The sequence below is a fragment of the Rhopalosiphum maidis genome, chromosome 2 (genome assembly GCF_003676215.2).
Source record: "Rhopalosiphum maidis isolate BTI-1 chromosome 2, ASM367621v3, whole genome shotgun sequence".
In the NCBI taxonomy this organism is placed as follows: domain Eukaryota; kingdom Metazoa; phylum Arthropoda; class Insecta; order Hemiptera; family Aphididae; genus Rhopalosiphum; species Rhopalosiphum maidis.
In genome coordinates, this window is record NC_040878.1 from 7,490,927 (window position 1) to 7,504,094 (window position 13,168).

General features: G+C 28.2%; 1 protein-coding gene across 1 annotated transcript; it reads left to right on the forward strand.

The window, feature by feature from the left end:
* Positions 1 to 890: 890 nt before the first annotated feature.
* LOC113553398 (nuclear RNA export factor 1-like) lies at positions 891 to 10,351 on the forward strand. The gene is made up of 14 exons (XM_026956712.1): positions 891 to 1,408; positions 5,178 to 5,385; positions 5,480 to 5,564; positions 5,635 to 5,715; positions 5,823 to 5,930; positions 6,011 to 6,167; positions 6,247 to 6,446; positions 6,508 to 6,614; positions 7,438 to 7,474; positions 8,687 to 8,934; positions 9,010 to 9,184; positions 9,239 to 9,415; positions 9,477 to 10,021; positions 10,217 to 10,351. Exons 1-14 carry the CDS (start codon positions 1,114 to 1,116, stop codon positions 10,308 to 10,310), a joined length of 2,517 nt encoding a protein of 838 aa, XP_026812513.1. The 5' UTR covers positions 891 to 1,113; the 3' UTR covers positions 10,311 to 10,351.
* Positions 10,352 to 13,168: the final 2,817 nt, after the last annotated feature.

Below are 13,168 nucleotides of genomic sequence, written 5' to 3' on the forward strand. Positions count from 1 at the left end.
GAAATACATCCATTTATTTGGTTGAGAAAATCTGATCAATATTTAATAAAATTGATTGATAAATTTCACTAGTTTTAGAATTCAAGTCCGATAGATAATAGAATGGAAATTTGGATTTTAGAATCATCCATACAAGGTGGCAAGTGCTATATGACTTTTTAGAGTAACTCATGTAGTGACTACACATCTGCACTACTTTTTATGCTTCTAGTGAAATATAAGAAATTCTTCTGAAAAAAATGTGTATTTTAAAAAGACAATTGTAATTGTAAATATAGAAATGTATGTGAGAATTGTGAGGCACATAATTTATTATTCGTTTGAAATTTTATTTATATGTACGTGAAAATTCTCACAAAATATTCTACTTAGGAATATATAATTAAAAACGTATGCAGTCATTGAAAATTGAAAATTGTTAACAATTATATTATAATAATGACAATAGAAATCAGTTAACAATTTTGTTGAATAATGACTTAAAATTATATTGACAAAATATTTCCAAAAAACATTGATTAATTGACTATTCTGTTAGAAACACAGACAAACAAACAATCGTTGTTTTATACGTCTATGGTTAGAAATAATAGAATCGACTCGCGGGGCTATTGCAGTGTATTACACAGAGATATAGGTCGTAATTGAGAAATAATTATCATTATCCACGTGTCGTTGAGCGGCGCGGCGACTCTATGACTTACGGGAGACACAGTCGGACGGCGGGTTTCCGTCGCTCCCTCCACCAACCACTAACCGTCGCACAGTTAGTTGTAGTGCCAGCAGTCGACCGATACCAGTTCTTGACTATTTTTATAACGTTCTTATCAACCGTCAACGGATTCCAGCTCCACGCGCGAGTCAGACGCCAAGTGACCCAACGTGCGTTACTGCAGTGTGCTCGTAGTGCTCGTACGATCGCAGCTGTTTGCTCTATTCACTTCCGAGTCCCAGAGATACATACCACCGAACAAATACTTTAATTTTTCGTTCGTAGTGTTTAGAAAATCAAACATTATGATTTAGCGTGTGCGCGTGTCCGCTTCACGTACCCATTTTACAACCCGTTTTTCACTCTGTCCGCACCCCGTGCGCTGACGAAGTGTGACATCGATGGCCGACACAGCAGCCGGTGGTCGACGGCGCGACGTCGACTACCGCAAACTGTTCGACACCGGACGCCGAAAATCGCCGGACACCGACCGCCGCAGACGATCCGACAACGGACGTCGCAGCCCAGCCAACGCCGACCGCCGCGGACGCCGAAGCTCGCCGGACGCCGACCGCCGCGGACGTCGAAGCTCGCCGGACGCCGATCGCCGCGGACGCCGAAGCCCGCCGGACACCGACCGTCGCGGACGACTAAACGGCCGCGATTTGTCGTCTTCGAATTATGTCGACCGTTCACGTGAGTATTGAATGTAAATCGCCATGTGCACAGTGCACTGTGTGGATACGGGACAAAAATAAAAACACGAGGGTTTCGGTTGTGCGATCGATCGCCACCTTCCTCCGTTTTCGTCTTACGAATTCGGTGTTTTCTTTTCTTTAATAACACCGTGTTATCCTCGTGAAATATGAAAAGGCACGTGCCTCTATTTCCAATGTTTCGATTGTACCGCAGAATAGATTAAAGAAGATAAATTAAAAAAAAAAAAATAGATTTAATATATTCTGTGATTGTACCACCTAGCGAAGCGATAAGAATTCTGAAAATAGATTTGATTTTTTCGTCAAGTCTACTCGTGATCGACTTGTTTACGTTTTTGTTTTATCTCTCCACTCCCCTAAATCGTAAAATAATAAAAATTAAGAAATGTCATGTTTCAATTTTTGAAGAAATTACTACTATAATGTAAAAAATTCGACCTCAAGACCACGAAAAATTACGTTGTTATTGTTGTTGTTTATAATTACATTTTTCTGGGTCTGAGTTCCGAGATTACCTATTGAATTAGCTTGGATATTTGGACAATACTCTTGTCCGGTAGTAACGATCACCACGAAATACCAAAACAATTGCTTGGTTTTAAATACAAATTAATTCAAATTTGAGTTATGGAAACTCATTTCCCGTCGCTTATTAGAGTAAATTAGCGAGATTTTGTCTTTACTGTTTTTTAACAAAAAATTTTCCCAGTACGGGCAATGTGGTGGTGTACTCATTGACCTATTTACCTATTTATACCTATTTATTATATACCCTCGTATAAAGGGCATAAGCAATCATAAAGGACTCATCTGTACACGTGGAATAACCAGAATAACCCATCATAGATACTATTATAAACAGAATTTTGTTATAACATAACAAGTAGCACGATGTTAGTACAATAGTACACCTACTGGGAACTGGTCACTTTTATTATAGAATTATACATTTATACCAAACAATAATCGCTATTCGCTATCAATATTATTATTATGTGTGTTGATCGTACTGAATAACAGTAAATAGAACTGAATATTTAATTAACATTTAAATAGTAATACCAGTTCTCATTTAAGGATTATATGTATAATTATATATTTATAAATAAATATAACAAATTTGTCGGAAGAAAATATAAAGCAAATATATTTTTTAAATAATTCGATTGAACATTCGAATGCAATCTAGAACTATAATTATTATCACTATTATCAGTAAACAATTAATTACTGTTGGGTCATTTTTAAACATTCATTCAAATTTAACCTGTGGTGTGTTTTTTGTTGACTTATTAGTTATTACTTTATTTTTATCATACCATTTATATTAATAAATTATTTCGTGTATTTCATATCTTTAAGTGTCAAAAGAATTATATTGGATTTGTATGTGTTAATATCACGAAATTCAGTGGCGACTTGTGCACCCAGACTTGACAATTTGTTATTCACTGGAAACAAAACATTCAATATTTATACATAATTAATATTGATTGGTTGATATGATAATGTTATTATTAATCGTTGCATGAATTAGTACCTATTGTCATTAGTAATTACTGTTATTATATTATTATAATAGATATTAAATTCAGCCATTCAAGTTCAATATACTACTATTCCTTAATTATTCTCACTTAATCATTATTACTCTTGATTTTTAAAGTCAAAAGAAACTAAATAAATTTTTTTGTTTTTAATCATCTATACACGGCAATGGCCTCGAACTTGAGATCTAATTAAAAATAAATATTCTGTATTGGCTGTATCTAATAAAATACATTTGTAGCTTAGGTAGTTATTATTTCGATAAAATATGGTATGTAAATGTTTGGTTATCATATTGATTTTTTTTCTTCAGTTAGGCCAGAGCTTGCGCTAATGAATTTTTAGAACTGCCAAACACCTAAATAAATGTAAATGCGATTTAAAAAAAAAATGTTCCAATCGCTTAATAATTAGAAAATTCATGATACTAGAAATTATACACATACTAAAATACATACTCAAGCCCTAATTAAAGAGGAGCAGAGTGTCCCCTAAGTCTTAGTTTTTGCCGTAATATGTATTTTTAGCAGCAACTAAATCCATAATATTATAAGTAAACAGTCACAGTCTATAGTAATTTGTAATATTATGATTATATCGAAAAAAATGTATGGCCCTTATTGGCTATTGGTATTGTACAATATAAATTATAGTTAGCCCCTATTGGCTATAATTGGAAAAAAACGATATTATATGTATGTATTATACATAACTACAAAATAGTTACCTAATTCCTACATTTTATGGTTATTAATAATGGATTGGAACAATTTACTTTGCTGCAATAAAAATTAAAGGTATATAATTGTTTTGAATTTAATCAAAGAGTTTTATAAAAGGTTAGGCATAAATAATATGTAAATATCACCAAGAACTCATGTATTTTAAAACAAATGTTTGTATTGGTTATAACTACCAGTTAAACGGAAACTCCGTTTCGAGTTTGACATACGATCTACATGTAGATGTATAATATCTCAAAGTAGTTTGAAAGCTACTTGAAAGAATCTTGAAGTTCGAGTTATTGAGATTTTCGTATTACAGTAATCTCAGGAACTTCACACAATGTTATTTTGAAATTACAATTGTATATAATATATTATATTTGTATTTTATAGACAGACCAGATAGTTCAATTTGAAAAATTATTTAAATTATTATTATGGAATCCGGATTTTAAATACAAGTGACAAAGTTAAGGCGTGACCTATGGGCACCCCCGGAAAATAATATATCAACTTATAATTTAATAAATACTACCATGATATTACTTATTAATCTAGATAGTATAAGATAAATTGTTTTTCTTAATTAATAATTACTATTAGGATATGAATTACGTATAAAAATACACGATATATTTATTGTACTAATATTAATGACACAAGTGATCGACACCTACGTAAGATTATTGATCGCAGATAATTTGTATTAAGCCCATAAATATTAAATACTGTAGATATTTTATCAAACAACACTAAATGTTATATTTGTTAAAACTTTTATGAACGTAAGTATCTATCAAATACTTAATGTTTTTAGTTTTTATATCACTGCCTTCAACAACGTGCACAATAAAAAAAGATCATTCAGAACATTAGGAATAGTAAAAATACTATGGCTTCGTTCGACTACTGGTGGATTTGAATAAAGATTCGGGATGTGTCACTTTATGTTTGAAAAGAAATGAACAATTAACAGTTTTTATTTCTAAGCCCTAAATGGTTCTTCATGACTGGTATGACTCTTAAGTCCGCAAGATGGGTTATTAGATAAATTCTAAATGTATATTGTGTCGAGACTTGTATATATCGATACACGATAGAGTCAAGGGAAGTGTATATCAAAAGAAACCAAATAGGTGTTGTACTTGTATATGTACAATATATTAATATCCTTCAGTTTTTTGTAAATTACACTATAATATGGTACTCGTACATATCATAATCTTAAGAATCTGTGAGAAGGCTTGTCGCAAAAGCGGCTGACTCCGTCACTTAGTGATTTTTAGTTTGTCGTTAAATCTTACGTTCCGGTTTTTAAAGATCGATGGACGAGAAAAATAATACCTTTTTTAATTTCATCACAAAAAATGTACTAAAAAATATTAATACAAATGAGTTGTTGTATTTGTATATATATTTTTAATTAATATGCTAAACATAACTATTTATGCAATCTATGACACAAATTTTTAGATAGTGAACATGACAATTTTACTTCAAGGCCTAACATTATTCCAAAAAGACGAAGTTACCCATATCGTCAAAATTATAACCAAAAAGTTTCATTCAAACCGTACAACCGTGGAAATAAAACTATTTGTAAAAGCTACTTGGTTCAAAATCAATTTAATGGTGGACTTCCAAAATATAATACACCACTCAAAAATAATTTCAATCAAAGGTATTTAAGTATCTATTTAACATAATATTACTATTAATAGATATTAAAAAATGTCATGATTATTAAAATTGATAATGATATCTTGTCCTGAAAGGAATCATATTCATGGTGGTTATGGCAACGTCAAAAATTCATCATTTATCATAAATAAAAGTATAACTGGTTGGTACTCAATTATTGTAAGTTCTAAATTTTAATGTACTCGCGCCCATTGTAGTTGTTAAAATAATTAATATTTTGATGTTTAAGGTGACAAATGCTGAAGAATTTGATGAAGTATTGAAAAAAATTGAATTAGAAATCTCACCATTATTATTTTATCCATACAATGTACCTATGCTATTTTAATACTAATTAGCTTTTTTTAATATTACTGTACTTAATAATATAATACTTGTAAAATAGTTTAATACTTAATATTTATTTTCATTTTATAGAAACAATATTCTTCTGATAATGAATTAAGATTTCTTGTTGATAATTATAAAGTTGCTATAGCATTGCATAATACAAGTTATAAAATAACACTAAGAGATGATAGAAAAGTAAGTTGAAATAAACTTAAAATTAAAGTTTTTCATTTCTAAATGTATGATTACATTTTAACACTAATATTTGTTTTTAGTTGATTATAAATGTCTTACCATATTTACCCAAACGAAGGTTAATATCATTAACACCAGTATCTAGTGAAGTAAGAGAAAAAATGCTTGAGGCCGTGGCGACTCGTTACAACCCTAGTACCAAGAGTTTAAATTTATCAAAATTTCATGCATATTCACGTATGCAAAAGTTTATTTTATATTAAGTTAATAATAGTTTTAGAAGAAATATGGGAAAACAAGTGTATTTTTGTTTTAGTATTTACCAATAATCAACTGTTTGTACCGTTAAATCAACCAGCAGTTCTTTTGGCAGCACTTAATATGGCTGCTCAACATACCAAGCATGATTTGTATTGTTTGAGTCTGGCCAACAATTACATATATTTAGGTGAAGGGCTTACATGGATACGTAGATTGTTCCCTGAACTGAAAGTATTGGATTTAGCAGTTAATAAAGTAATGTGTTGTATATTTTTTACTTGTATTATATATTATGCTAAAATAATTTTTGTTACAGTTGTCTGATTTAAATGAACTAAAGAGTCTTTTGGGTTATACTATTGAAGTTCTCACATTATCCAAAAATCCCGTTTGCGATTTAATGGACAAAGAGTGTTATAGACGGTGAGCAAAATTTAAAATCGAGTCAATTCTTTTATTTTAACAACAAACATTCTAATTTTTTTTTTAATGAGTTTATAGTTATGAGAATTATATGATACATTTAATTTCAATCTTTTTTATTGCCTTAAATTTGTTAGTTAGCAAAATTACTGTTGATGATTTTGATAAAATGCTAAAATGTATATTGTACATATTTTATACCCATATTATTTTTGTATCCTTATGCCGTGTATATTTTAATGTTAATGGCCATCTATAGAATATGAAACTCGTAGTCTGGTATTTGAAATGGATATAAGCGGAGTAATGCATAAAAACCTTTTTGGCAGAAATTGAAAATCAAATTATTATACATGGCATTCACAGTATTTTTTACCTTTTGTTAATTTTATTTCTCAAAATTTAAAATGCATATAAAAACTCTTAACATTAGTATACCTTAATTAATTGAATTTAAGTTTACTATTTGTATTCAAATCTAATTTGAGAAATGAATATGGTTATAGTCATTATTATAAACATAAAATTTACTATGTTGCTTATGGATTAGAGAGAGATAATAAATGTCAAATACTATTCTGACATCCTTTGGACAAATTATATCAATACCGTATGTTATATAGTTATTTATTATTTATGTTGCAAATTTGTTATTATATTTGCTTCAATATTCTTTGAGCTATACCACACATTTTTGAAAATAATAATTATGGATCACTGTTTGAATGACAATTTTATTTTTATGGGAAAATATGTCCCATTTATACCTGTTTGCATATAAGTATATCATTCACATAATAATATGTTATTATAACTGTTTCAGGGATGTACAAAAAATATTTCCCATGTTAATCAAATTGGTAAGTTTAAATTTGATGTCATTACATTATCTTATTATAGTTATATGTGAAAAATTATTGACCAATTTTTTAATAAAATAAACTTCACAATATTATGACAGTTTTTATTATAATACTATAAGAATATAATTAAAGTAAACATATTTTATTTGATTTAAAATCTAAAATATGAACAGATAATGAGCCTTTTTAATATGTAGAATTTTGAGTGACTTTGTAATCTAAATTTAAAAATTTAAATTATTTATTTATAATTATTATTTGATTTTTAGATTTATATTATATATATATATATTATTAATATTAAAATATCTACATCATATATTATTGTTATTAACATTTGAGTCAATATTGACTTACTCTAGAACCCTATGAATAGGTTTGTGGCTTATACTCTGATCAAGTTAAGAAATATAATCGATAATTATAGGCACAATTAGAGTAGGCTTAGGGTATATTAGCACCGCCAATTTTAAAATTAGCAGTCTCAAATATTTGTTCATAATATCACATTCAGCAGCGATTCAACGCTATGCCTGAAAAATGAAGAGCTTAAGCACCCTCAGTATTTTTATTGAAATTGTGCCTATGTAGGTAGTGATTAGATTTTATCGGACTGTGGTCAGACAACACCTACTTGTCTATTCCTATCAAATCAACCATCTGTAAGTCTACTTTATGTAGTAAGGCCACTCCCTTGTGCAATAGTTGACTGCCGACTATATTTTTTTACTCAAACAGAGTATAAATAGATAATACCATAAAATGTATCTAAATATTTTGACATGTTGTGTATTTATAATATAATATACTTAAAAGTTTCATATTCTCATTGATATGTGCCTATATATCTTTGCTTTTAAATAATTTATGAGGAACCTTCTTTTTTTCAAAATCAAGAAAAGTATTAGGAATATTTTGTTTTTGATTCTCTTTCGTCAAAGTATAAATTAAATAAATTCACTTTCCGATAAAAAATATATTGAAGCATTTTGTGCTATAAAATTAGTGTCGTCAGAGGTCAGACATATAAATAAAAATTTGTTTTACTCAAAATGTTCAATGAGTATTAATTATTGTTTAATATAAAACAACTTATACTAAAATTTAGAAATGATTATCATAAAATATTATATTATTTATCATATGCATCATATTATAGTATAATATAATATTTGTAGTATTTTAATATAAATTTATATTGTATATTAGGATAACTTGAATTTGCCTTTGACCAACGAGGGTTCCAAGTTGAAAATGCCAATCAACTTAGGAAATAGTTACCCAATACAACAGTATAGCTCTAACTTGGTACAATCAAATCCAGTAATGACTTTAGTAGAATTATTCCTAGCAAAGTACTACGAACAGTATGACAACAAAGTATCCAGACAAACGGTATTGGAAGCATACCATGAAAATGCTACATTTTCATTATCTAGTTGCTTACTAAAATCCTGGTATGTATTTAAGAAACTTATTGCATAAAATCTCTAGTGCTGTATAATTTTAATTGTGTATATTATATATTTTAGTAACCATGGTAGTCTAGCAAATTACATGCCTGAAAGTCGAAATTTGTTGAAACCCGATCAAAATATAAATTGTTTTTTACACAAGGGCAAAGCAAACATAATGAACATTTTAGAAAAGTTACCCAAAACAAAACATGATTTTGGCTCATTCATAATTGATGTACCATTTGCAAGTGTAAGTCTTTAGGTTTTTGTTTTAAATAAATTTTAAAACTTTATTTTTCCCCAGTCTACAATAATTCAAGTAGTGGTAAATGGTGTGTTTGCTGAAGAATTTAATGAAAACCACAATTGTCAAGTATTTAGATCATTTAGTAGAACATTCAGTTTAGTGCCTGCTGTAAATTGTTGGATTATATTAAGTGATATGATGTTTATAACATTAGTATCCTCTGAGTTAATGGAAGTAAGTAAATTGTTTTGGGTCTATTTTCTTAACAAGGTTTATTATAAATGTGCATTTTTAGGAATCGACAAAAAGATTCTATGTATTTAAGCCATCAATAACGAATCATACATCTAATAACAACAGTTTTAAAACGACAATGCTTATAGAGGATACTTTGCCTGATGTATTGTCAACATTATGTTGCAAAACAACTATTTCCAAATGTCCGTCATCAGAATATCAAAAAAATTCACTTTTATCTAATAATCTCTCTCCATTGATACCGACTAAGAATTCAGAGGAAAAATCTACTTTTCATGCATCTGTAGTACAGAACTTACAATCATCACGTCAGCAGCAGCATTGCCTTGCAACACCATTAACTATGATAACAGACAGTATCTTATCCAACTCTCAACAGTTAAATTTGCCATGTCTCGTGCCTAGTGAAAAATTATCATTTCCTGTATTCAACACAAAACCAATAGAACTAGCATCCTCAACAATACCAACTACAATGATTTCAAATTCTTCTAATAACCATGACGGGAATTCTAGTAATGAATTATTAATGATTAAGAGATTTTCAAATGAGTCTGGAATGAACGATAAGTGGTCAAAAAAGTAAGATACATGAATTATATATATTCATTAGGTAATATATAATATTGTTCAACTACCTATTGAAATATATTTAGTTTTGATTATTCACATTCTATGAACATTTTATTTAAATATATTTTTTTCCAAATTCCATCATATAAATATATTTAGCCTATTTAGGTTATAATGTATTATTATTAATTTTTTTTTTTCTAGGTGTTTAGTTGAAAATAATTGGGATTTTGCCAAAGCTACATTGTGTTTTTCAAAACTAAAATCTAGAATTCCTTCAATAGCATATAAACACTGATAAAGATTATTATTGTTATTATTTTATATTCTATAAAAAAGAAGTTAAAATATACTTATTATTTATCTTTTTAAATTATTTATTATTATATTATTTAATGTCTTTTTAATAATATTGTACCTTCATATATCTTCAAAATCTTTGGCATCTGGCTTCTACACACTTATTTTAAATATTAGTAGTTTGCTTGTTGTCATTTTGACAAATGAAACTATTTTATTTTACTTGAATAAAAAACAAAGTTAATAACTTTAATATTTAAAGTTTGGATCAGGTATATAATGAAAGTAAAAAGTTATAAAATATGAATTTCCAATGTATTAATAAATGTTTAATAAAGCTATCAGTTAACCATTAAACTGTTTTTTGGATACAAATAATTCAGAGTATAATCTAAAATACAAGCCAACCATATTATAACATTCCTCTAAATAAAAAAAAAAATCGAAATTTTCTAGTTATTTTATGTTTATTAAGTTCTTGAATGAAATAAATTTACAAGATTCGTTTTAAAATTCATGAAAAACCCCTGCAAAATCAAATTTATATGAAAAAGGTACAAAAACACGTTTCCAGGCTTTTCTTAGTTAAAATAAGTATTTTCAAAAAAAAAGCCCCTTATCAACTAAGTATATAATACTTTTATATTATGATAACATTTAATAAAATAATATACCTTATTTATTTTATTATACTATGTACTAGGTACTACTCTTAATTTATTAATAAAGGTAGCTATAAAAATAAAATTACATCTAGTATATTGTAAATAATAACTAATTATAACACAGTTATTTTAAAATCATAAAACATAAACCATAAATCAATATATATATATATAATTATACAATTAACTAATAAATAAAATATTTATACAAGATAAATATTTTGTGTATCATTTTATGATATAAAAGAATATAAAAATTATTAAATGAGATATTATTTATATTATATTTATGGTTATAGATATGCTAAAAAAAGTGTTACTTAATTATTAAAATATACCTAATTTTATTATATTACTATATTATCAATGGTTTAACAATGTATTAAGAGGCCGCTACAAATAGTAGAATTGTAGAATTGTTTGGCATTTATATTTAATTAAACAAGAATGTTTGATGTAAACAATATTTAAAAAAAATAAAATATTATCATGCTAAATTAAAAATAATTAATTATGTTACTTATTTCTGTGAAACTATTAGCAAGTAATAGCAACACAAGCATTCAGTTATTAATATTATATTATATGAACGCTTTATAATATTATTAATTGATTTATCAGCTTACATAGAATGTCTGCCCATAGTTTTGAAAAAATGGATATAAACCATACTTTTGTGAAGAAAATTAAGTTTTTTTGTTTAGGTAAATGTTTGTATTGCAAGAAAATTAAGTTTTTTTGTTTAGGTAAATGTTTGTATTGCAAGAAAAGAAAAATATTCAAAATAATTTATAAATGCACAGATTTTCATAAGATTTGACACCGCGAGTGCCTAACGAACTTCATACAAACAGAACAGAAGTATTAGAGCTAACAGAGACAACAACGGATTAAAAATATTAAAATTTTCAATTTAACACCTTATCTGGCTTATCTTTATTCTTTATGATAATGGTCTTATACTTTGTGACTTTCAATAAAAAATTCTTCGACATTTCGTAAGAGTATGGACTCTGTCACTCAGATACGTCACTTAATTGTGCGATACTACAGTTTATAGGAATTTTTACGTATGTAATAAGGAGACGGGAAAAGAAAGGAGAGTTTTACGTATGCATTTTTGTCTTTTGAAAGATATGGCGGAAGTTTTTATGGAATAATGCAGAGCATATTTTAAGAACTGTTGACTAAGTGGCACTGTAAGCCATAAGGAAATAATAATAATGTGCTCCGGGATTTGGGGCATGGGCCATGGGGGCACATTTTTTAACCACAAGGTGGCACTCATCAGTCACGTGCTATCTACTTTGTATGTTAAAATATGCTCTGGAATAATGTATACTTTGAGCGATTGCTACACAAATGCCACGTTCTTGACAACAATTTAGATACAATTACTTAACATTATAAGTATGTACTATATTTATTTTTAATTTTTTAAATTTTTTTTGTAAAATTATATTTATTATGATATGACTTTTTATTTTTTGATTGTTGTTGCTGTTTATTTGGTAATAAACGCCGAATGTCGATCAAAATATTGTTTAAAGGATATATACACGGTGTGGAACAGGATGTACAAGTTACTGACAAGAATAGTGTCAGTCTGGAAGACAATAAAACTATTTCATTACCAAGCGCAGATGATCAGTATATGTTATACCGGAAATTGAAAACGTTCACCGAAGTATAGGAATATAACGGGGAAGTTTTAAGCTCAGAAAAAAACGGTTCTGGGGACAGATAACCATGCCGTAACCAAATCTAGGTTAATCCAATTACCTATACATTTGTTAATGATTCTATCAAATGGCGATAGGAGTTGTGGGACACAAAATTTGGCACTGTTCTATGCGATTATGCGAATAATAATGGAGATGATACAATAGTGATTATAACAGTTCACACAATTAAAACATACTCATTACCATCACATCAACCTATAGTTTTGACGTTACAAGAGTTTGTCAAACATTTATAGGTAACAGTAATGGTGAAAATGTTTTGAAAGTGTGGATAAATAATCGCGATTGTATCACTGTATCAGTGTATTACCCATGATTGTAACTTACAGAGTGTAGTGTAAGTGTAGCCCTTGTCTTCCACGACCCCTATCATTTTAATTTGATAGAAAGTTTATTGTAATTTGTAATCCAAATAAAAATGTTCATTGTAATTATAATACAAATTT